At 42.5% G+C, this 26,448-nt stretch overlaps 1 protein-coding gene across 1 annotated transcript; it reads right to left on the bottom strand.

Moving 5' to 3' along the window:
• Positions 1-4,267: 4,267 nt before the first annotated feature.
• On the bottom strand, positions 4,268-25,693 carry AHCY (adenosylhomocysteinase). The gene is made up of 10 exons (XM_074212131.1): positions 25,523-25,693; positions 16,709-16,899; positions 16,034-16,109; positions 12,686-12,838; positions 9,067-9,179; positions 7,803-8,010; positions 7,616-7,703; positions 7,208-7,325; positions 5,485-5,679; positions 4,268-4,497 (listed from the first exon to the last, which is right to left on the bottom strand). Exons 1-10 carry the CDS (start codon positions 25,548-25,550, stop codon positions 4,366-4,368), a joined length of 1,302 nt encoding a protein of 433 aa, XP_074068232.1. The 5' UTR covers positions 25,551-25,693; the 3' UTR covers positions 4,268-4,365.
• Positions 25,694-26,448: the final 755 nt, after the last annotated feature.

Here is a 26,448-nt window from a genome sequence, read left to right as displayed (position 1 = left end):
AAAATGAGGATAACACCTGGAGCATCTCTTCTCAGAATTGATGTGAAAATCAAAAGAATTGTCTGAGGGGAAAAACTCCAACTCCTCCCTCTGTATTCCCATGGCCATGATTGGGGGGGGGGGAGTTGGTTGGTGGTGAGAACTGTATGGAAATTAGATTTGCAGATTCCAGGCACATATGAGAGTCTGTCAATCATGTTACTTTAAGGGTCTTTAGTTTCTTCAGTTAAAAGTGGGGGGAGAGAAAATGAAAAGAAAAAAACTGACTCCTTCCCTCCCTCCCACCTCCCAGCTCTGCTGTGAAAGCAATTAATTAGATGACTTCTAAAGTTCTTCTTTAAAGAAATCCAGTAATATTGCCCCATTGAAGAAATGACAATTATTTGTTTTCTAAATCCTCTCCTTGGAACAGGCAGCCTGAACCTTCCTATACATCTAGAATCCTGAAAACTTTAGTGTAGATGCTGAAGGAATCATAGTAGAAGGGGCTGGCCACCCAAGAGACTGGCATTGAATGGTGCAAGGCTGGTCAATCAACCTAAAGGCTGGGCTTGCTCAGTTTAAAATTCCAACAAAATTCCCAGGAACCCTGAGGCATCCTGGGCCCTGGGCCTAGCAGCATGTGTGAGGCCACACATGGGTTACCCACAGCATGGATCCTGCCCACATAATTCCCATCACTTAGGCTGGCAAAGGGTAGACATAGTTCACAGTTGTGATCAATAAATGGTGCCCTTATAAAAATATATTTATTTGGCTCATTTCGGTATGAGTAAGACAAGGTGGATAGAAATTCACCTAAAGAATCCTGTTGGCTAAATCAATTTACAATTGAAATGGTATACCTTGTTTTAGAGCCTCTAAACTTTATCTGATAGGGTCTATACCCCTGACCCCCCCACTCTGATAAGACCTAGCCCCATGCTTGTAAAAACCTTTCAGTTTAACTGATAAAACCCAAAGTTGGCAGAAAAGGAGCCATTTCAGAAATTATTGGAACTATTTATAATTATCCTCCTGGTGGATGTGACCCAAAACACACCTGGGAATTCCTTGAAAAGTACAGATGACCCCACCTTCTGATCATAGCAGGAAAATAAAAATGATAGTCAAGATGCTCTCCAAACTCTGAGCCCTGCAAGTTCTTTTTCATGAAAATATGTTGAAAGTCTAGTGAACATTAAATGCTGTTCTGCTTTTTTTTTAATTTTAAACTAAATTTTAGGCAACATTATTTACACAGCCTAGACATTCTTTTTGCAAAAAAGAATGAGACCAGTAGGATGGGGAAGGCATTCTTTCCCCACCTTACCTGATTTGGCAGCATACCTCTCCCCACAATTAACAAAAGGTATATAACATAGCCCTCCTCTCCTTTCAGGTAGCCTCACAACAGAGCTGGGAGGGGCAAAGGCAATTGCGTAATTTTAGGAGGATGTTGGGCTCATAGATTTAGAGCTGAAATGAAACAAAGAGCATCTAATTATTTTGTATCACAGGAATGTGAGGCATGGGTAGGTAGTTAAGAAGTTGGCAAACTGAAGCACAAGTGAAGATGGCACACAAGCTGATCAGAGTCCATGGGCACCAGGTGAATGGAGGATGGATTGTCTGCAAATTAAATGGGTCATAATGCCAGGCTCCAAGTATGTGAAGGGCTATCATAGGGAAGGATTTGACTTGGCCCCTAGGGCAGAAGGAAGAAGCACTGGAAAGTACAAGAAACAACCTAGCTTGCAACAAAAGAAAAATTTGCTAATGATGGGAGCTGGCCCAAAGTGTAATAAATGGGTTATTTGGAAGGTGTAATGTTTTTTATTGGTAAAAAAACAAAAAACAAAAACTTCAAGCTGGAGCTGAGTAATCATCTGCAGAATATTTCTGATCATGAATAGATTAGACAGATGATTGATGAGGATCTTCCCAACTCTTGAGATTCTGTAATGCCCAGAGTGGGGAAACATCATAGCCGAGTTTCTGAATCAGCTATTGAGGAAAACAAAGTCCACAGAGGGGAAGGACCATTCAACTAGTAGGAGTAGAAGAGCTAGGTTTGGGGATTCCAGTCCTAGGAAGCACAGGGTTGAGAGCTGCAGGACCTCCTGCTCTCATTTAGCAGTTAAGTAAACTGAGAGTGTGAAAGTCAGGTAGCTAGGTAGCAGAGTGGATAGAGCACTGACCTGGGAGTCAGGAGGACCTGAGTTCAAATCCAATCTCTAAAAGTTAATAATTACCTAGCTGTGTGACCTTGGGCAAGTCACTTAAACCCATTGCCTTAAATACAATTTAAATTTTTTTTTAAAAAGTGTGTGGGGGCAGCTAGGTGGTGTAGTAGATAAAGCACCAGCCTTGGAATCAAGAGTACCTGGGTTGAAATCTGTATCAGACACTTAATAATTACCTAGCTGTGTGGCCTTGGGCAAGCCACTTAACCCATTTGCCTTGCAAAAAAAAAAAAAAACCTAAACCTAAAAAAAAAAGTGTGTGAAAATCTAGACCAAGGCTGTGTAGGGATTAAGTATCAAATCTGCTGTTCACTCATTTCAGTCTCAGTCCTATCAGACTCTCTTTGACCCATTTTTTTTTTCTTGGCAGAGAAACTGGAGTGGTTTGACTTTTCCTTCTCCAGGCTAATTTTACAGATAAGAAAACTGAAGCAAACAGGGTTAAGTGACTTGCCCAGGGTCACACAGTTAGCATCTAAGGCCAGCTTTGAACTCAGGTCTCCCTGACTCCAGACCCAGCACTATCTATTGGCTGCCTAGCTGCCCTTGAGCATCAAAGTTGGGATTCAAATTCTTGTCTTCAGACTCCAAATTTAGTGCTCTCTCCTTTACATTAAGCTCCTCTCCTTACCCCCTTCCCCAGTCCTCCAGTACTAGACCCAAGTGCTGAGAGAGTGCTTTGCTTCTACGCTGATGAGGAGGAACTCCTGCCCCAACTATGGGACCCAAGACCAGGATTAGATAATGCAGATTCCCCTCCACAGGCCACAGCAGCCTTTGAGATGGCTTAAGTGACAATGTGCAGAGTGGGAGGGCTAGCAGGGCCTCTCTTTATACAGATGAAGCAACTGAGTGTCCAAGAACAAGGGTGTAACAGACTTCCAAGTCTACACCACTTATAGAACCAATGGGAAAATTAAAGAGGTGGAAAGGTATCTGTCACCCAAGAGCACAAATTTATGGCATCCATATGGTTTTCTATCTGAACCAACTCAAATGAACTAGATCTTCCATTTTCCTTGGGTCCCCTTCATTTCCTTTGGTTCACACAGATACTTGGGTCCCTTGTGACCTGCTTGGGTGTGGTTTCAGGGTTAGGAGCAGAAATAAATCCAATTGGAATTGAGCCTCCTAAATACGAGAAGTCAGAGCCGAAGGGCTCTTAGCCACAGAACATTAGATCAGGGAGGGACCTGGCCTTGATTTCCTCCCACTGTAAAATGGGGGAAAGTATCTTTAGAATACTTAAAACAGAATAAAGTGAACTTCCTGGATACCTGGAAGCTCAACCTGTTCATTTTAACCCCAGGTAGAGGGAACAACCCTGCCTCTTGACCTTCCCTCATGCACAAAAGGCCACCTCGATCATTTGTGGATGGCAGCCTCCAGCTGGACCCAGTACTGACCTCTCAGCTGCTTTTCTCAACTGCCCAACCCAAACTGCCACAGTACCAGGAAGAGATCATGCCTCAGCTTTCCTTCTATTAATTATTTCCAATTTACCCTGTATATAGCTGTTTTGTATATATTTGATCGCACATGGTCTCCCTCCTTAGACTGTAAGCTCCTGGAGGGCAGATGAGTTTTCCCTCTTTTTGTATTCCTGAAAGTATTTAATAAATATTTGTTGATTGACTGAACGATAACAAGGTGACTTCGGGGGCTAGGAAAACCAAGCACACCAATGCTATGTAAGCTATGGAAAGCATTCTGACCTAAAAAAGTAAGGAGACCTGGGTTCTGCCACTAATGGGGATAAAGTTAGACTAGTTAGTCTTCATGTCCTTTCCAGAGCTAACATCCTATATATTACCTTGGAGCAAATTCTGTCTGGAGGCCTAAGATCAGAGACTATAGGCCTGGGCTGTGGTGGACAAGGGAGGACACAGTCAGGGCAAGGATGCTTGGGGTGGGGTGGGGGGTAAGGAAGCTTGCTTCCTCCCTGTGACTGCAATACCCAACACCAAACAAGACACCAACATGATCCCCAAAGAGCCAGGCTGGCTGGCAGTTCCAAGTTCCAGGGATGAATCAGCAGAGAATGCTCAACCAAACTTGGATACCATTTATTTATTCTGTGCAGGAGAGGCTGGAGAGGCAAGAAAACATGGTTGGTCACTGGGAGTCTTTGCACCGATGCTCAGTACCGATAGTGGTCAGGTTTGAAAGGGCCCTCTCTGGGCAGGCCCAGGTACTGGGACTGTTTCTCCGTCAGTTTAGTTAGCTTCACATTCAATTTGCCAAGGTGGGCCTCAGCCACAGCTTCATCCAACTGTAAAAGGAGAACAAGACAATGTGAGCCCTGTGTACAGCCTCGACTTTGGACTAAGTCAGAAAGAAGATCATTATTTCTCAGATCCATCCCCTTTTCTCTACATAGTCATCACTTGAACCCAGGTCCTTATCATCTCTCATTTAGACTCCTTGCCTCAAGTCTCTTCTTTCTCAATTCCAACCTCTCTACTGATGTGAAAGAGACAAACTCGGTTAAGTGAATTGCCCAGGGTCACATAAATGTTTGAGGCTGGATTTAAATTTAGATCTTCCTAATTCCAGATCCAGTCTGAGTTGCCTTACTGCCCCTCTCCATGCCCTCCCCCACCAAAATAATCATTTTTTCCATATCCTTTTTATCTACTCTTCCATATCAATGGGAAGGGTGTAAGCTCCCAGGGAGCAGGAACGATCGTTTCTTCTTTTCTTTATGTCTAAACAACACCTCACACCATGAATGGTACAGAATAGGCGCTGGTAAAGGCCTGGCTCAATTCCTCCAAAGCACAGTCTTGTTCCCCAGAGAACTGGGTAGAAACTAAAGGGGAAGATGAGCTTCCCAGCCCCCAAGATGAAAAAGCTGCTGGAGGCAGGCGCCCACCCTATCTGAGTCCAGTTTACTCTTCTATGAAACTGGACCATGAATGCCTGCTGGGGAGGACAGTGGATCGAGACAACAGGAGAAACAATTCATAGTAATGAATCACCTAGGGAAACCTGAGCATGTGGCTAGCCTGAGCCATAATCTAGTCTCCACACTCATCAACTGTCTCCCCATTTGTTTCTCAGAGTAGCCTCCTCCTCATTGAATAAGAGTTGAGGAAGAGGAGGGAGGGACACCAAAACCCACATAGAAGAAGAGATTAGCTCCAGAAGTATCATCCAGTTTGGTCTAGAAGTGTCCCCTGGACCCAACCACACCTAAGTCACCTTGGCAACTACTGAGCAGGAAACCAAAGGGGAGAGAGAAGCAGCATCCACTGACCTTCTTGGGGAGGAAGTGCACTCCCACAGGGTATTTGTCCGGGTGGGTCCACAGCTCAATCTGGGCCAGCACCTGGTTGCTGAAGGAATTGCTCATAACAAAACTGGGATGACCCATACCACAGCCCAGGTTGACAAGACGACCCTCTGCCAGCAGGATGATCCGCCGTCCATTCTTCAACTTGTAACGGTCCACCTGGTCAGATGGGTAAGAGAGGTGAGAACTAGAGACAAAGAATGGCCCTCCCCCTCTTCTTTCCCCTCTCCAACAAGACTCCTGTATCCTCCAAAATCACAGAAACTCAAGGCTAGAGCAGACTCAAAAGTCATCTAGGCCTAACCATAATTAAACAGTAATCTTCCTACACAATAGTCAACAAGTGGTCATCTTAACCGCTTGTCTAGACTAGCCAAGTACCTCCTACTCTGGCCCTGTCTCTGCCCACATAAATGCCACATTCTCCTTTCTTCCCTCACCCTGGCAGAGTTTCTCAGAGATGGGCAGAAGTGGTAAGAGTAAGTGCCAAGTAACTCCAGGGCTAAATTAACACACAAGAAAAGGAGGTAATCTAATGAATGGAACCAAGCCAGAGGGAAGTTTGGGTGGGCCAAGGGCAGAGCAACCACTGTGAGACCCTGGATTTCTGCCATCCACTAATAATCACCAGTTTGCTTTTGTTCATACATACACATGCATACTGCCATATGCCAAAGCTGTGTATCAGAATTTGGAGAATGGAAGAAGGCACTAATCTGGTTCCTTCCAACCCAAGAAAGATCCAGGGGGTGGTCTTGGGGTCTGTGGCAGTTCAAGGAGGTTGAAGAAACGTTTTCCAATGAGTATCAGCAACCAGGCTTCCTTCCCTCAACTAATGTAGCCATCAAAAACAGTGACACCATAGTCTGTGTCTCTTTTAAGTGGACCAGAGGACAGAGAAAACAGTGCCAGCATGTCAATCAATATATGGGAATGTTCCAACATAAGCCCCTACAGAGGAGAACTTGCAAACCCCAAGAAAGAGCAGGAGATCAGGGCTTCACAGCACACACTTAGCTCTGATCTTACCCCACCTGAAAACTCCCCTCCAGTCTCAATCCAGTCTCTTGGTGAGTCACCCTATAGACCATTTGTCCCATCCCCCAACTCCCTTAATGCATACCAAGGACAACCTTGCCCCTAGCCTCTTCCCACTCAAGCCTTCCATTTCTTTGCTCCAGTCTAAAATCCTAGGATTCCAGATCTAGAGCTGGAAGAGATGTCAGAAACCATCTGATCCAAGCTCTCATTTTACAAATGAGGAAATTGAGGTCCAAGGAAGACAAATGACAAATGACTTGCCCAGATACCATAAGAAGTAGTATCAGAAGTGGGTCTCAAATTCAGACCTTCTAACTCCAAAGCCTTTGATATGTCCACTATGTCATGTCCCCTCTGCCACAGACCAGAAGCCTAAGACTTCCAGAGCTTTTTCACTTATGATCATTAAGAATATAGAAAGGGGGCAGCTAGGTGGCACAGTGAATAGAGCACTGGCCCTGGAGTCAGGAGTACCTGAGTTCAAATCCAGCCTCAGACACTTAATAATAATTACCTAGCTGTGTGACCCTGGGCAAGTCATTTAACCCCATTGCCTTGAAAAAAAAACAAAAAATTAAAAAAAGAAAAAAGAATATAGAAAGAACCCAATGAATTCACATCCAGGCCCTCAAGGGTGAACACTCACCTGAGGCTTCACATTCACCTTATCCACAGCATTTTGATTCAGCCACTTCACATCTATTTCCACGTCAAAGTGGCCAATGTTACATACTATGGCATCATCCTTCATTTGCTCAAAATGCCTGTGGTGGGGGTAGGAAACAGGGTTCACAAAGGTGAGGGAGAGAGGAAAAAGGAGCTAGGGAACAATGCAGGTAGAAACTCTTGACTAGAAGGGAACAAAGCTAAGGGAATGCCTGAGGGCCCAAGGAAGACTAAATGGAAGGGAGGCAGTAATAAAGGAAAATCACAGGAGCATTGGGCCAGAAGTATAATACAGAGTAGGGCAGAAAGATTTAGAAGAATGTACAGGGAGATGGGCAAGGACACTGGGAAGACAGATGGAGGCCCTCCCCAAGGAGTTGGGCCCCACCTGCCCAAGATGATGTCTACGCATCCTGTAGTGGTGACAAAGATGTTTCCCTCTTTGCAGGCCTCATCCATGGTAGTCACTTCAAAGCCTGAGCATAGACACATACATATATACAGATATAAGCCCTATGATTACCCCTGAGGACCCCAAGTCAAGACCCTCATGGCCTGTTCTGGCTCTTACTCACCCTCCATGGAGGCCTGCAGTGCATTGATGGGGTCTATCTCTGTGATGATGACTCGGGCACCAAAGCCCCGAAGGGCCTGAGCACAACCCTTGCCCACATCACCATAACCTGCCACCACAGCCACCTTGCCTGCAATCATCACATCTGTGGCTCGTTTGATGCCATCAATGAGGGACTCACGGCAGCCATACAGGTTGTCAAACTTGCTCTGGAGGGTGGAGGGAGAGTAGGGAGAGAGGGAAAGGAAGAAACAATACCACATGGATACCAGGAAGCTTTGTGTCTCTCTCCAGCTCAAGAATTCATATATATATAGATGTAGATATAAATATATATAGATATAGGTACAGGTATAAATATAGATATCCCTCTGAATCTAGGAGCCCTAGACCCTAGTTCCAGCTCTACTACTAATGTGATATGGCCTTTGGTAAGTCACATCCTCTTTTTTTGAGACCTCAGTTTTATCTCTTTTAAGGGTCCTTCCAATTCATTCTGTGACTTTATGAATCTGAGGGTCTAATTTCCTAACCTTTTACAAGAACATCTGTAAGTAACAACATATGTTCTCAAGCACTTCAAGATTTACAAAACACTTTTAGCACAACAATCCTGTGGGATAGGCAGTGCAAGCATTTTAATCCCTATTTTACAGATGTGTAAACAGGTTCAATGTTTGTATGTCTTGTCTCGCTCACAGAGCTAATAAATCATAGAATCTGACAATCACAGATTGAGAGCTGGAAGGAACCTCAGAAATCATCCAATTCAACCCTGTCATTTTATAGAAGCGGGAACTAAGGCCCAGAGTGGTGAAGTGACTTACCTCAAGTAACATAGCTAGCATGTGACATAAGGGGAATCTGTATATAAATTCAAATCTCACACTGTCCATTATATCATTCTAGCCTTAGAGACAATCTCACCTGGTTTGCTGACAAGGGCTATTTGTGGGACTCAGATGAGAGAATATATATATATGAATAAACAGATTATAAATAATGCAAATAATATATTATAATAATTATACATTATAAAATATGCTCTATAATTTTAAAAATTATATTGTATGTTATGATATATCACATTATTATAATATTTAATAATATAATCTGTGTGTGTGTATCCCTGAAAACTGTAGAAAGGATCCTATAAACTAAATCTTCCCCTGTATAGAAGCCAGGCAAATGCCACTCTTTGGGAATGGGTGGGGGGGTAGGAACTGAGTCCCTGGAAAAGAGGGGATTTGGAATTCAGATAATACCTTGGTAACAGAATCATTCACATTGATGGCTGGCACTTTCAGAACTCCATTGGCCTTCATCTTGTATAGATTGTGGACGCCTGTGGTGGTTTCCTCTGAGATGCCTCTAATACCTAAGTCAAAGGATGTTCCATCAAGTCCAGTCCCCTACTATTCTAGCCATCTGAACTACCTTAATTAAATCCCCTTCAACAAATATTTCACAGGTGCTACCTTGCTCACAGCCTGCAGCTTAAGAGGATGGTGGTGGGAAGTAAACTCCCCCCAATCCCTGAGGGAGGAGGAAGAAGGAAAAGACCAGTAATGAAGTAAGTCAACTGTTTTTTCACCCTCCCTTCACTCCCCACAATGAAGTAATTTCATGTAGTGGATAGAGTACTGGCCTTGGATTCAGGAGGACAGGAATTTGAATCCAGCCTCAGACACTTGCCGCTTGCTAGCTGTGTGACCTTGAGCAAGTCACTTAACTGACTGCCCCACATCTAGGGTCATCTCCAATCATCCTGATTCATATCAGACCACTGGATCCAGATGGCTATGGAGGAGAAAGTGAGGCTGGTGACTTAGCACAACATCACCTCACTCAAATCCAATTCACGTGCTTGTCATGGCATCACCTCCCTGATGTCATGACCTTCTTCAAAAATGAAAGAAAAAATTATAATTTCAAGTTGTATTAAGGTGAGTGGAGGAAGTTTCAAGCCCTTCTATCTCTCCCCTTCAGATACCCCTTTCACTGTGTTGCTAGGACCCAGCTAGATGGTGTAGCAGATAGAGCCCTGGCCTCCCTGATGTCTTGGTCTTCTTCAAGAAAGATGGGCAAATTCCCCAATTAACAAATGGTCAAAGAATATGCAAAGGCAATTTACAGATGAGGAGATCAAAGCGATCCATAGTTATATGAAAAATGGCTCTAAATCATTACTTATTAGAAAAATGCAAATTAAAGCTTCTCTGAGGTACCACCTCACACCTCTCAGATTGGCCAATATGACCAGAAAGGACAATGATCATTGTTGGAAAGGTTGTGGGAAATCTGGGACACTAATACATTGTTGGTGGAGCTGTGAACTCATTCAACCTTTCTGGAGAAAAATTTGGAACTATGCCCAAAGGGCAATAAAAATGTGCATACCCTTTGACCCAGCAATACCATTACTGGGTCTATACCCTGAAGAGATGATGAAAAAGGGTTAAAAACATCACTTGTACAAAAATATTCATAGCAGCCCTGTTTGCGGTGGCAAAGAATTGGAAATCAAGTAAATGTCCTTCAAATGGGGAATAGCTTTGCAAACTGTGGTATATGTTTGTCATGGAACACTATTGTTCTATTAGAAACCAGGAGGGATGGGAATTCAGGGAAGATTGGAAGGATTTGCAAGAACTGATGCTGAGTGACATGAGCAGAACCAGAAAAACAATGTACACCCTAACAGAACCATGCAGGTGATGATCAACCTTGATGGACTTGCTCATTCCATCAGTGCAACAATTTGGGGCTGTCTCCAATGGAGAATACCATCTGTATCCAGAGAAACAACTGTGGAGTTTGTAAAAAAACCCTGATATCTTATTGTCTGATATTGCTATCTCTTTTACTTTATGTTTCTTCCTTAAGGATATGATTTCTTTTGCATCACATTCAATTTGAATCATTGTATACCATGGAAACAATGTAAAGACTGGCAAATTGCCTTCTGTGAGGGTGGGGGGAGGGAGGTAAGATTAGGGGAAAAATTGTAAAACTCAAAATAAATAAAATCTTAAAAAAAAAGGATGGGCAACATGGGGGTGATGATCAACAATGGACTTGCTCATCCCTCAGTGCAACAACCAGGGACAATTTTGGGCTATCTGCAATGGAGAATACCATCTGCATCCAGAGAAAGAAATAAGGACTTTGTTCAAAGACCAAAGACTATTACCGTAAAATTAGAAAAAAAAAACCCAACATATTATCTTATTATATAATTTTTCTATCTCTTATACTTTATTTTTCTTCCTTAAGGATATGATTTCTCTGTCATCACATTCAACTGAGATCAATGTATAACATAGAACCAATGTAAAGACTAACAATGCCTTCTGTTGGGGGTACGGGGAGGGAAGCAAGAATGTGGGGAAAAACTGTAAAATTCAAATAAAATCTCTTAAAAAAAAAAAAGGATGGACAAACAACAACTACTACTTGGAATCATATATTCTCATTTTTTTTCAGATTTTGGAAGTGAAGTTGGGAGGTAGGTCTGAGATGATCTAGTCTGGTCCCTTGTTTTTAAAAGGAAGAAACTGAGATCCAAATCCATTCCTCTTATCACTTCATCATTCTCCCTACCCCCAATAATGCTACTGCATATCAGTAGCAATCAGGGAATAACTCAGAGGCTTAACAAAGGTACTCTCTCCAGCCCCCAAAAGCAGTAAACCTCTGATCCACGACTCAGATGAGAGGAACAGGAGAAACACCTACTTCAGTCCAAGTCACCGATTTTTTTCTCTAGTCCCCAAACTCAATTTTTTTTTTTATTGTATAGGGCTTTAAAGTCCCTCTGACCTAAGGCTGAGGAAAGGGGTCTGGGCCAGGGATACTTGGGAAAAGGAATCCAAGATCCCAATATGCCTACACATAGGGTACTCTACCATTCCACCCCAACCCTGACTCCAATCTTAGATAATTCCTCTTTCAAATCTTCCTGGACAGCGCTCGATTCGGCAGCACATATACAAATCTTCCTGTACAAACTCCAGCAAAAAGGGAGGCCCCTATTCCAGAATAGAGCCAGACTCCAAAGTGAGGCCAAACCAATACAGAGAAATGTCCTTCCTCCCTCTCAGAACTTGAGATTATAGTTAAATCCAGGAAAAAAGTTCCCAAGGCCATTAGAAGGTTCCTCCCCTTTTCCCCTCCCACTCTAGCCTCGGAGGAGGCTTAATCTGAAGATGATTCCATGTTAGAGGAGGGACCCAGGCAGAGGCAGAGGAGCTCAGGAGGGAAGGCTGCAGCTATGAGCTGTCACTTTATCATCCTGGTCTTACCTGCTCCCCAGGAGGGCAAAGCCTGGAGATTCTAAAGTCTGTCTGCTAAGGGCCAAGAGCAGAGATTCCACCTTAGATCTTCCATAAACAAATGGCCCCTTGAGCTTTCTTTACCAGCAAAAGAAGAGACCCTCAAGATTATCTAGTCCAACTCCCACTTTACAGATGAATAAACTAAGCTCAGCTAAGGAAAATGACTTGTCCAAGGTGACTGAGCTAGTAACAGAGTTGAGATCTGGGTTGGGAGAGAGCACAGGTCCTGGAGTCAGGATAGTCTGAGTTCAACTCCAACCTCAGACATTTGGCACCTACTAGCTGTATGACCCTAAGGCAAGTCATTTAACCACAGAGAAAGGTATTCTTCTCCTTTAGAGGGCCAAAAACAGCCATTGAGACCTCCTCATCAGTAACACAGGGGAACTCTTGACATCATCCAGCCACCCTTCCTTCATGAAGCCAAGATTTCAAGGCCCGGCAGCCTCTTCCCTAACTAGACTCCTTACAAGGACCCCCACACATCATCCCTGCACATCCCCAGGAGTCTACTCTTGTCCATCCCAACCCCCATGTTCCTCCTTACCCTTCAGGAGATCAGGGTATTTGGTGTGCACGAGGTTGGTGAGGTCCCCACCATCATCCAGGATCATGTTGAGGGGCTGCCCATTCTTGAAAAAGAGGGTCTGCTCAATGCACCAGAGATATTCCTCATCAGTCTCTCCCTTCCAAGCATACACTGAACAAGAGTGGGAGATGGGGGTGGAGAATTCAATGCAACTGACCAAACATTTGAGTATTAAAAGCCTTCTTCTTGGTACAGGAGGCACAAAACTAGAGATATCACAAAGGCTCTGCCCTCAAGGAGCTTACAGCTGACAAAGCTAAGTATACAAAATTTACATAAACAAGGAAGTTAAGAAAGCATGTGATGGGGCAGAGGAGAGACCTAGACAAAGTGCTCTAGGAACACTTGAGAAGATATAACTTTCAACTAGGGACCATCAGGGAAAGTATCCCACAGAGGTGACCCTTGGGCAAGGTCTTGAATAAGAAGATTTCAGCAAATGGAGACAAAAGACAGAAAAGAGGTTCAGGCCTGCATGAAGGCAGACAGGGCAAGATCAGGGAACAGACAATGGTACAGTTCATCTAGAGTCCAGAAGAGGAAAGAAAATAGAATGATGATATAAGTCTGGACAGGTACATTATGGAGACGCATACTCCTGCCAGACATTTTTTTAATTCTATAGGCAAATAAAGAGCAACTGAAGGAAGAATCAGGGCCAGCTCTCATACATAGCCCACCCAACTAGTAGCTGGCACCAGGAAAACCCCAATCTCCCTGGCCCTGATCTCCAGGGCTGGGGAACAGGGAGAAGTTTTCCACTAAGAGCTTTCCTCTAAATTCTAAGCAAGGCTCCTAAGGGTAGAAGAGTCTCACTGTCTCTACCCAAGGAACCTTAGTGTTCCCAATGTGTCTTTCTTGCCTTTTATAGTTGTATCAGAGACCTATGAGATTTTCCACCTAACCCTAATCTAAGAACCAAAGACTACCCCTGAACCATAGGGCTTCACCAACACTATAGCAGTCATATTTATCACAAAGTCTGTGTTGAGGGAGTGGTGTGGTAGAGATAAAAGTAGAGAAGAATCAGAGAATAATAAAGAATTTTATAAGACACTGCCAAGAAGGAGCAGGGAGAAGTGAGCAGCAACTCATGATGCCATCTTCCATCTCAGTGTACAAACACCAGAAACTTCTGATCCAAGCACAGTCTGGGAAGAAAAGGGTATTGCAAAGGATCGGCTTTATACTACTAATTTTTTTTCCAAGTTCTTATTTATTTTTTCTTTTATAAATGCAATTATTAAATGCTTTGGGTTAAAATTTATATGGAAATCATTTTAAATTAATTTCAAAAAAAATTTTAGTATATTTTTTACATTTAATTCAACTTGGCAATTTTTGTATTGATGGCACCTTTCTTCCAAGTAGTTCAAAGAATTTTTTTCATGACAATTAGCAAATAAATTGAAGCATACAAGATTAAGATGAGGTTTCAAGTGGCAGAAAAATAGAAGAAATCAGATTTCTTAACTTTAGCCATTAAAACATTTTGAATATTCTTTATGTAATGTTAATAAATAACTCATGCATATTTAACAGTCCAAATTGAATTTCAAGGTATTTAAAGTAAAAAAATTTACAAAAAATTTAAAAATGAAATATGAATGGTCAATATTTTTTAAATGTCATGCTATTTACAATTCTTCCTTCAATTATTACCAGCTCATCACATGAAAACAACTTCGTTTTCTGATTGAGTAATTTGGATGAATTTTAAGATTACTAAACAACTATCCACAGTGAGGTATTAAGAGTTTCTGGACTTTGACTCTTCATTCACTTGGATATTAGGTACCCAAATGAGTAATTGCTGGAGAAAAGCTCTGGAGTAGGAAGGAAAAATTTCTCACTTCTCACATGACTATCAGGTTTATGTTTTTAATCTTTCTAGACCACCATTTTGTTAGCAAAAAGAATTGTTACTACCCCAAACTGAAAACAGTATTCTGGAAGTCAGGGCAAGATACAACAGAACTAACATTTTTTTCATTCTCCTTATAAATTCTGCCCAATATTATAATTTTTTTGGTTGTCATACTACACAGTTGATCATTTTTGCCCCTAAATAACAGATCTTTTTTCATTAAAAACTGTTGTTTAGCTGTGCCTCCCCCATCCTGCCACTGTATAATTTTTGGAACTCAAGTATAGGAATTTACATATCCCTATTTAATTTCAAGTTATTGGAAGTGATTTTTAGAGTCTTGGGTTTTGTCATTCAATGCCATCTTTTCCAAGAAGCCTTTCCCAAACTCTCTTAATTCTAGTGCCTCCCATCTGTTAGTTATTTCCTGTTTAATCTTTCTCTGGCTTGGCATTACATGTATTTGTTTGCCTGTTATCTTTCTTATTGAATTGTAAGCTCCTTGAGGAGATTTTTGCCTCTTTTTGTAACCCTAGAGCTTAGCATACTGCCTAGAACATAATAAGAACTTAATATATATTTATTTTTTAAAAAAATAATTGTTAAAAACTTTATTTTTCTGGCCTATATGGAATTCAAAGGTTTGCATGGATGCCATAAATAGAATGGCTACCAAATCAACCTAAGTAAAAGTGGAATGCTTTTATTGTAGACAGGAAAAGGACTAATAATATGTAATGATATCCAAATCTATTATTTAGCTGGAATTTAATCATATTTCAACAAACAAGGGCCATCTACAAGCAAGGCATTTTGGTAGTTTAGGAAATAAGACACCAAGCCACTAATGTTGCAAACTCTGGGCAAAGGGCAAAAAAGAAACATTCTGCAAACAAAGCTGTTTCCTTTTAGTTCAAAGTCCAGTGCCCCAACACACAGAGATGGAAAACCAAAGAGGGCTGCCCACTCTGCAAACCTCCCCAACAAGCCAGAGCATGAGAATCACAGGCACTTCTGGCTGCTCTCTGCTTTAGTGGGAGCCTGTCTAGGGCAGCCCCCTCATGCTCCCAAGCATCTAAGCAGCATCTCCTATGACCTCAGAGAGGACTGATTGCCCTCTTTCCCACCTCCAGCATCATGCCAAGGCAGGAGTTCTTTGAGTGGCATCTTCAAAGTTATCCGCACCACCATCTACTGAGGCAGCTCTAATCGTTAAGTTCTTCCTTCAAACCAGTCATAATCTGCATCCCTATAACTCTCTCTGGTTGGTACTCTTTATTCCCTCTGAACCATACAGAATAAGTCTGGTGTCTCTTCCACATGCATATGCCCTATAAGTAGCTTTACTCTTCCTTTCCTGAAGGCCTTTTCCTCCAGCTTCCTGTTCCCCAAGAATCCCTGGCCTTGATGGGAGCTAGACTCACAGGAAGAGGACTTACCAGGAATGCCAGTTTTGGCAATAGCAGCTGCTGCGTGGTCCTGAGTAGAGAAAATGTTGCAACTGGACCACTGTACCTATAAAGATCAGGGGACAAGGGGTCATTCACAAAAGTAGAGAACAGCAGCCCAAAGTCAATGGAGTGATGTCAACTAGGATGGAGGCCAAAGGAGCTATCAATCAGTACCATATGATGGATTATGGTCAACTCATAACAAGTAGATTAAAAAATTTCTCTGGTGAGCATAAGGGAAAGCAGGTTCAAGATCTAACTGCCATTCACTGTATAGCCTTGCACAAGTCATTTTCCCCTCTCTGTGATTGTTTCCTTATTTGTAAAATAGGGACAATTAAAAAATAAAAAGTATGACAAGTATGCCAGTAAAAAAGGGAGGGATTATTTACTTTTATAGATTTAGAATTGAAAGAGACTGACTAGCCTTTGAGGTCCAATTTTTACAAATAAGGAAACTGGGGTCCCAAGAGATCAACTGACTTCCCCAAGACCATACAGGTGGTAAATGTCAGAACTGAGATTGGAACCAAAGTCCCTCTGGTTCCAAATCCAGAACTCTTTCCACCGTAGAGAGGTCACTATCCAGGAAGGCCTCCAGAACAGACTAAACTACTGCAAGCCCCATGTGTTTTTACCTTCAGAAGCAACATGAGGACTCACCTCGGCTCCCAGGGCCACCAGTGTCTCAATAAGAACAGCTGTCTCCACGGTCATGTGGAGGCAGCCAGCAATCCGGGCACCCTTCAGGGGTTTGGTGGTGGAATACATCTCTCGAAGTTTCATCAGGCCAGGCATCTCATTCTCTGCTATGTCCAGGGCCTTGCGTCCCCAGGCGGCCAGGCTAATGTCAGCTGCAAGAACAGAGGACAAGACAAACTAAGCACCACAGTGGAGGGGTGGAAAATGAGGATGAAATCCCCCCACTCCCCCCTTGCTCTCCTATCATCCAGTATATTCTGAACTTGCTGACAAAGTTGCAAGCTCTCTGAGGGCAGGGACCTTGTCAATCTTAGTGAACCCAAGCTAGAGATGGAAAGCCTCAGGAAATCCCAGAATTCCAAGAGCTGTTTTGTTTACCTTTACAACATAACTACTGTGGTAATGTTTTTCACCATTACACATTTTTATGTGTAATTATATTAAATAACTTGTTTCCTCAATGAGAGGGATTGGGGTAGGAGGAAGGGAGAGAATTCAGAACTCAAGGTTTTAAAAGTAAATGTTGAAACTTGTTTTTGCATGTAACTGGAAAAAATAAAATAAAATATACATCACAGGGAGCAGAGCAAAGATGACAGAGAAAAGGCAGTGATTTGCCAGAACACTTCCCAAAACTCTGAGAGTGGAGCACAGTCCATCATAGACCCAGCTTCAGTAAACTAGGAGCAGGCTTTGGGAGACACTGAATTATCAGTGGCAGCGGCAATGACTGCTTCTCAGTCCATCAATGGTGAGGTAGTCAAACAATTAGTCAGAAGATTATAGGAGTACTCAAATTCAACACACTTTTGGACAGGGTCAGGATGAAAGGAGAAAGAGAGAGAATAGAATAAATGAGAGTGGGGAGAAAGAGTGGAGGTACAGCTAGTAATAGCAACTGTGGGAAAAATATTGAAGCAACTTCTCTAGTGGACTTATGATAAAGAAAGCAACTCACTCCCAGAGACAGAGCCATTGGAATCTGAACACAGACTGAAGTACATTTTTTTTTATCTCTCTCTCTATTCTTGAGATTTCTCATCTTCTTGGGGGAGGGGGGGTTATGTTTACTCTTATAACACATTCTATTTACATCAATGTATGGCCTGGAAACAATGTAGAGACTATCAGACAGCCTTCTGTGGAGGGGAAAGGGGGGGAAATTGTAGAATTCAGAGCCTTGCAAAAAATGATGGGTACATATTACTATTGTATATAATTAGAAAACAAATCGTGTTAAAAATGAAAAAAAAAAAGATTATAGGGGTCTCTTTGCTAGTACTGAAACTAGACTCACTTTTTTTACCCTTACTGTGATCCAGATCACAGTTCTGAGTAGCAGTCCCAGGGCAAGGAGGAGCACTAGCACTCTAGAATTTGTGGCCCCAGAAGAGCAAGGGCCCTTGTCACAGTTCCAGGATAGAAAAGAGTACTTATGGTCACTCACAGATCAGGGCACAGATCAGAAGAGTAGTAAACAAAGATCATACTATTTTGGAAGAACTGAAAACCTACAGGTCTCTGGAAGTACCTTTGAAAATAACTGTACAAAATCCCTGAAGCTTGGAACAGTGTACTTTCCACTGTGGAAGCAGAATCCTACTTTTAACAAAATTAACAAAGAGTTAAAAGTCAAGAAAATAAGCAAATAGAAAAAACTTCTGATCACAGAAAGCTACTATGGTGACAGCGAAGATCAAAACACACACTCAGAAGAAGCTAACAAAGTAAAAGTTCCTACAACCAAAGCCTCCAAGAAAAATATAAATTGATCTCACGTCATAGAAGAGCTCAAAAAAGATTTTGAAAATCAAGTGAGAAAAGTAGTGGAAAAATTGGGAAGAGAAATGAGAGTGATGCAAGAAAATCATGAAAAAGGAGTCAACAAATTGGTAAAGGAGTCATACAAATGCTGAAGAAAATAATACTTTAAAAAACAGACTAGGCTATATAGTAAGACGAATTAAAAAGTCAATGAGAAGAATACCATAAAAAAAGCAGAACTGGCCAAATGGAAAAAGAAGCACAAAAATTCACTAAAAGAAAAAACTTCTTAAAAAGTAGAACTGGTTAAACAGAAAAGCTCATGAAGAACATAATTCCCTAAAAATTAGAACTGAGCAAATGGAAGCTAATGACTTTATGAGAAATCAAAAAAACAATGAAACAAAAATCAAAAGGATGAAAGAATAGGAGACAATGTGAAATATGTCACTGTTAAAACAACTGACCTGGAAACCAGATTCAGGAAAGATCCTTTAAAAACTATTGGACTGGGCAGCTAGGTGGCACAGTGGGTAGCGCACCCATCTGGAGTCAGGAGAACCTGAATTTAAATTTGATCTCAGATGCTTAATAACTGCCTAGCTGTATGACCTTGGGCAAGTCACTTAACCCCATTGCCTTAAAAAAAGTTATTGGACTATTTGGAAACCATGATCAAAAAAGTGCCTGGATATCATCTTTCAAGTAATTATCAAGAACAACTGCCCTGATATTCTAGAATCAGAGGGTAAAATAGAAATTTGAAAGAATCCACTTATGTGCTACTGAAAGAGATCCCAAAACAAAGCTCCCAGGAATATTATAAATTCCAGAGCTCCCAGCTCAAGAAAATATTCCAAGAAGACAGAAAGAAACAATACAAGTATATGGAGTCATAGTCAGGATAAATACAAGATCGAGCAGCTTCTGTGAAGGATCAGGTCTTGATAGTATATTCTGGAGGACAAAAAGGAACTAGGATTACCACCAAGAGTAACCTATCCAGAAAAACTGAGTATATTCTGTCGGGGGGGGGGGGGGGGGGGGAACTGGACATTCAATGAAACAGAGGACTTCCAAGCATTCTTGTTGAAAAGGCCAGAGAGGAATAGAAATTGTAACTCTCAAATGCAGAAGAAACATAAAATGGTAAACAGGAAAGGGAAATCATAAGGGACTTAATACAGTTAAAAGGTTCACATTCATGCATGGAAAGATGTGGATAAAGATGTCTGTCCTTCAATCTAGAAGACCAATGCATCAGGGTAAAATGATGCCATGATAAGTACATGAATTGGATAGAGGAGGTGATGTGCAAAGTCACCAGTTTCACATTCACCTCCAGAGACATGTGAGTCCAATGGCCAGATATAAATCAGGACAACTAGAGAAGGCCCTGGACATGAGGCAATCAAAGTTAAATGACTTGCCCAAGGCCATATATGGCCTATATGGCTAGTTACTGTCAAGAGGCTGAGGCCAGATTTGAACTGCCATCCTCCTGATTCCAAGGACAGTGCTATATCCGCTTTGCCACCTAGCTACCCAAGGGATGCTTGTAATTCATAAGAATTTTCTCATTATTCAGAGTGAGGAGTAGATAGATAGATAGATAGATGTAGGTGTGGATATACATAGAGAGAGGAAAGAAAGAAGAGGGTATAGGTATGTGTTAAATACAAAGGGATGATATCTAAACAAATAAAAGAATGAGAAAGGAATATATTGGAAGAAAGGGAGAGGTAGAATGAGGTAAATTATCTCACATAAAAGAGGCAAGAAAAAGTTTTTACAGTGGAAGGGAAGAGGGGGAGATGGAGAAGTGTAAATAAACCTTACTCTCATGAAAACTGAATCAGAGGGGGAATAACATATACACTCAAATGAGAATAGAAATCTATCTTATCCTACAGGAAAGAAGAAGGGGAAGGAGAAAAGAGAAGGGGCTCCATAGATGGGAGGATGAATGGGGGAAGGAGTAGTCAGAAGCAAAATATTTTTGAGAAAGGCCAGGGTAAAAGAAGAGAAAACAGAACAAGTGGGAGGTAGGGGAAAATAGGTTGGAGGGAAATATAATTACCAATAACAACTGTGAAAAAAATTTTGAATTGTTTTTCTGATAAGGGCCTCACTGAGAACTGAGCCAAATTTATGAAAAAATAAGAGTCATTCCCCAACTGATAAATGATCAAAAGATATATTCAAAGCTATCTAAAGTCATATGAAGATGGAAACAATATAAAGATTATCAGATTCCCTTCTGTGAGGGGGGAGGGAAGGGAGGATGGAAAAAAGTGTAAAATTCAAAACCTTACCAAAAAATCAATGACAGGTAGAAACTACAATTGTATATAATTGAAAAACAAATAAAATATTTATATATTAAAAAATTAAATAAAATAAAGTCATGAAGAAATGCTCTAGCTCACTATTGATTGGAGAGATGCAAATCAAGACAATTCTGAGGAACTACCTCATATCTATTAGATTGGCTAATGGGACAGAAAATGAAAATGACAAATGTTGGAGGGAATATGGGAAAAATGAGACATTAATGCATTGTTGGTAGAGTTGTAAACTGATTGAATATCTCTATTTGGAACTATTTAAACCCTTTGATCTATGTAACTATATAAACTATATAAAACCCTTTAATCTAGCAATAGCCCTAGTAGATTTGTATCTAAAGAGATTTAAGAAAATTAAAAGGACCTGGATGTACAATAATATTTATAACAATTCTTTTCTGGTGACAAAAAAAATTGGAAATTCAGAGGATATCCATCAACTGGGGAATAGCTGAACATATTGTGGTGTGTGATTATGATGGAATTCTATTGTGCTAAAAGACACAATGAGCAGAATCCTATCAGAAAAACCTAGGAAGACTTACATTAGCTGATACAAAGTGAAACGTACTTTGTACAAAATAACAGCAATATTATAAGATGGTCAGCTGGGAATGATTTTTCTATTCTTTAGCAATACAATGATCCAAGACAAATCTGAAGGCCTTATGAAAAATGCTACCCATTCCCAGAGAAAGGACTGATGTTCTCTGAATACAGATTGATGCATACTTTTTTACTTTTTCTTGAGGGGTTTTTTTTTTTGGTCTATCTTTTCTATTACAACACAATTAACATGGAAATGTTTTGCACAACTTTGTCTATAACCCTTGCCTTCTCAACGTAGGGGCAGGGTGAAGTGGGGGGGGGGGGATTTGGAGCTCAAGTTTTAAAAAAAGAATGTTAAAAATTGTTTTTACATGTAAGTAGGGAAAATAAATTTCAAAAATATATACATCACATATAGACCAGTGTCCTCAAAGACTTAGTGCAATATGCCAGATGGTTAGGTTATTGAATGAAAACACTGATCTGACGTTGGCTACAGAAGTGTATAAGACAGAAAAGTGGCCTATCATTTTGACTAGAATACTGAACTTGGTAGTCAAAATCTGGATTTGAATCTCTTCTCTTTCTCCCCATAAGCTATATGATCAGGGGCAAATCAATCTTTCTGAGTTTCTTATCTGTAAAAATAAAGTAGAATCTATAGTACCTACCAGAGTTTTTATGAGATTCAAATCACATACACACACAATGCTTTACAAACTTTAAAGAGTGCTTTAAAAATAAAAATAAAAGAGTGCTTTAACAACTGATAAAAATCAGTTACTTACATTATTTCTAAATGTGTCACTATATAATCATCATTCTCCTGTTCAAAAACGTTAAAAGCAATTTCCTACTGTCTCTAAATACAAACTGCTCTTTTTTGACAATGATATAAGGCTATCTTTCCAGATTTGTATAGTAACACATCATATCCCTTCCTAAATTCTGCAGCCACCCCAAAATGATTTGCTTCTTATTCAAGCAATATTTCAAGATTTTACAAGACTGTTTTTCATTGCTGGAATGCATTCTCTCCTCACCTCTGCTTTTGATGTTGCTCATTTTCATCCACAGCTCAATCCAAGTAGTCTCTTACATCAAGTCTTTACTGGCTTCCCCAAATTGCCCAGTACCTACCCACACCTTAGCAAAATTACCCTTTATGTGTAATCTATCTAGAATTTATTGTGGGAATATATATATTTGTATTTACTTATAGGTATATATAGTTTCCAATAGAATAAAAGCTCCTTGAGGATGGGGGTACTCTTTAAAATCCAGTGGTTAGGTGGCCATTGGATTGCACACTGGCCCAGGAGTCAGGAGGAGTTGAGTTCAAAGTTGACCCCAAAAACTAATTGTGTGATACTGAGCAAGTCACTTAACCCTGATTGTCAATTCACCAAAAAAAACAAAATTGTTTTCACTACTTCATGTCTAAAACTTTCTTCCTGTTCCTGGCTTCCTTCAAGCCTCAGCTAACATCCCATCTTCCACAAGATTTTCCTTAAAACTTCTTAATGTCCTCTAATATGATTTCCCATTTATCTAGTCTCTCTTGATTGTACATTGTAGCTATTTGCATGTTTTCTTCCCCTTTAGTCTGTGAACTCCTTGAGAGCAAAGGATGTTTTTGTTTGGGGTGTTTTTTTTGGGGGGGGGGATGTGTTTTACTTTTCTCTGTATTCCCAGTATACTACTTGGCAACCAGTAGGTGCTTAATAAATGCTTGTTGATTGCTCATTATTATTCTTTCTTCCTCTGATCACAGAATTCGTTGAAAAAATAATGAGACCAAACATTGCTATAAAGATATTTATTTAAACCATCTGCTAGTCATGCCCTTATTTCCCTCCTAGATCTTCAAAAGTATGAAAGGGAAGGATGTCTGCTCCCCATCATGGAACAGTGAGGGCTTCAACTCCCCTTGACTGATTATTACAAACCCTAGACATATAATATATTGTGGAAGTCACATAAACCTTTCAGTTTCCCCAGCTGTAAAATAAGGTTAATATGTTCATTTAACTCCTTCACAGGGTTGATTGTGAGGAAAAGTACGTCATAAACTATAAAACACCCTCAAAAGGTGCCATAATGGCATAAATAGCCAAAGATACTAGGAGACAGTCTGCAGCAAAGGTTTGATTATATACAGTATAAAGCAACATAGATTCAATGTTATGAGGGAGATCAAAAGGGACTGGAATAGAATACAGACTGTCAGAGGGAGCTCTGAAGGTTAACAGCACAGAAGGTTCAATTCAGAAAACATTTCTAAAACATTTCCTATGTCATTTCCTGTTAGAACTAGAAAGGGGCCTTAAACTACAGAATACAGACTAAGCTGGTAGAGATCATCTGAGCCCTATCACCCTCACTTTACTGAAAAGGAAACTGAGAAGCAGAAAAGGAAAGGGTCTTGCCCCATGTCTTACATCAAGCCATTGAGTCAAAGCTGAAACAAAAAGGATTGTCCTAACATCCAATCTAGTACTGTGGAGAGGCTCCGATTCCTGTGAAAGGCATGTCCCATCACCTAATGTGTATCTGAGTAATCCTGGGTGCCAAAAGTCCTATAGACAGAGGACATAATTGGTGTTTAATAAATATTTATTGAATTAATTTTGTGTTCTATCAGTCACCATTCCTTTCCCTGACCCCTAAGGGGTTTCCAGACTCAGAAAAGTTTCTTGGGCTTCTTTGAGTGGATCTCTAATCCAGTGGGGGGGGGGGGGGGAACTAGCTTATTTTTGGCAAGACAGAGAGGGGAAGAACCAAGGGAAGAAAAAGACAGAAGATCAACAGGGCCTCAGGGATAGAGAAGAACACTATGTCCTATGTGCAGAGACAAAATACCATCACCATCCCTAGCCCTTCTGCCAGGCCAACAGAGGTCCACCACAAAATCCTCCCTAAGTACCACTGAGCAGACAAGGTATTGTAGAAAAAGCATGGCACTCTTTCCACCTCTACAGCACACAAACAGGCAGACACACAGACAAAAACCTCCTCAGCAGACCTTCCAGGTACTTGTTAATACTCTTCCAGAGTCCAGCTCAAACCCTACCTCCCCTGGGGCTGGCACAGAGTTTGACGCGTAGGCCTTCGGGAGCTCGTTTATCTATGTACGTGCAGGAAGGGTCTCCTCACCTCACCCGTAAATTCCTTTGGGGCAGGGAGGGAACCGGAGCCGGGCTCCGAGACAGACAGATACAGATGCATAGACAGAGTTGAGAGGGAGATGGAGATACAGAGACAAATAGAGGAGAGATAGCCAGAGACAGTTTTATTAAGTGATTACTTAAGCAAATAAGGCCTTATTTAATCCTAGTGAACCTGCGAGGTCAGTGCTATTTTTCTCCCCATTTAAGAAAAAGGGCCATTCATTCAACTTTTTTAATAGCTTTGGAAAAAAGGGACTCAGCAGGGCTGTGTTTCGTCACCAGCTGCAGGTCGGGGGTCAAGCGGCGGGAGGTGGCCTGGACCCTTCCCACTCTGGAGCCCCCTCGGAGCCCCAAAGCAACAAGTCCCGGGGCACGTCCGTCCGTCCGTCCGTCCCACTTCCTCGCAGGCGGCCGGGGGTGGGGAGCGGGGGCCGAGGTCACCGGCAGGGGGGTGCCGGTCGGCGTCTCCCGCCTCTCGGGTTGCGCCCTGCCAGGAGGGCCTCCCGAGGGGGGGAGGCTGGGGGGCTGGGGGAGGGGTGCCCCGGGCAGCCCAGGCCGGCGCGCTTTCCCAGGGTCCTCCAGCCACCTGCCGGTGAAAGCCCCGCCCCGCAGCACGCCGTCCGCCGCCCCGAGTCTTCCGGCAGCCCCACGACGTAGGGCACGCTGGGACTAGTAGTTTCATTTCCACATTCCGCCTTGGGTTGTTGTAATACGCGAACCACCAGAGAACTACAGCCCCCAGTGGGCACCGCGCGAGCGCCCCGCTAGGGTGTCCCAGGCCAACGTGCCCAACCTCCAATTCAATGAGACCAAATCCGCGGGTCCCCCCCAGGCCGGGCCTAGCGCCGCCCCCGTGCAACCTCCGGGGCCGGCTGCAAACCCCGGGCCGTGCAGCCCCGGAGTGTGCCGTGACCCCACGGTACCCCCAACCCCCGCCGTCTTACCGACTTTGTAGGGCAGTTTGTCAGCCATGTTACGGCCTCCTCCGTAATCCCTTAATGTGATCACTCAGCAAAGACCAGGGCGCGGAGACTTCGGGGATGGGGGCGCCGAGGCCGCAGGGAGGCCGAGGCCAAGGCGGGCGGCGGGCAGCAGTCGGAGGGAAACGGCGCGTGGCCAGATGCCTTTAAATAGCCTTCCTCCGCGATCTGCATATTCATGAGCGGTCCCGCCCGCAGGGTGAGGGCCGGCGCGGGGCGGGGCCGGGCGGGGCGGGGCGGGACTCGCAGCCTCCGGGCCGAGCCTGGGAGCCGCGCGCCTCTCCCCCACGGCTAGCTTTCCCGCGTGGGCTTGGCGGGCAGGCCAGCGTGGTGGACTGCTGGTGGAGGCCAGGCATGCCAGTTCTGCCACTTGGGCCCGTCCCTTCTCCCCGGGCAGCGGTTTCTTCTAGAGGATGAAGCCCCATCTCGGCCCCAGGAGGGCTGCAGTTAGAGAAAGCCGGCCTGGGGCCGGGCTGAGCCTCCGGTTGTCATTCCCAGGAAGAGAGCGGCATGTGTCAGTGGGAATAAGTGAAGGAAGGATTGAAAATAACCTTGAAGTGCTGACCTTATGCAAAGCACTGAAGATACCAACAGAAAGAGAGAGTCTGCTCCCCAGGAGCTCATTCCAATGGGGTGGACAACACATAATCTGAGTTTCGGCTGCCAGGTCCAGTGGAAAAGTCCTTTGGGTGCAAAGCATTGGAAAAGCCTCTTTAAGGTCATTTCCTCTGATAAAATCCTATTGAACTAAATTGCTGGTCTCTGGCTATGGAGTCTGGAGACTCCAGTTTCTGCTTAGCCACCAACCATCTCTTTCTGGGACTATGAGCAAGTGATGCCCTCTCTGGGCTTTTAGTTTCCCCATTTGTTAAATGAGAATTGAATCAGAT

The sequence above is a fragment of the Macrotis lagotis genome, chromosome 1 (genome assembly GCF_037893015.1).
Source record: "Macrotis lagotis isolate mMagLag1 chromosome 1, bilby.v1.9.chrom.fasta, whole genome shotgun sequence".
In the NCBI taxonomy this organism is placed as follows: domain Eukaryota; kingdom Metazoa; phylum Chordata; class Mammalia; order Peramelemorphia; family Peramelidae; genus Macrotis; species Macrotis lagotis.
This window is presented reverse-complemented; position numbering and strand designations above follow the sequence as displayed.

Excerpts from the sequence above, each read along its gene's own strand:
- AHCY (XM_074212131.1), bottom strand. The coding sequence starts at position 25,550 with ATGGCTGACAAACTGCCCTACAAAGTCG. Across the intron at positions 7,326-7,615 it reads GTAGACATCATCTTGGGCAG|GCATTTTGAGCAAATGAAGG; the intron begins GTGGGGCCCAAC and ends CCCCCACCACAG. Across the intron at positions 5,680-7,207 it reads AGGTGAATGTGAAGCCTCAG|GTGGACCGTTACAAGTTGAA; the intron begins GTGAGTGTTCAC and ends CCATCTGACCAG.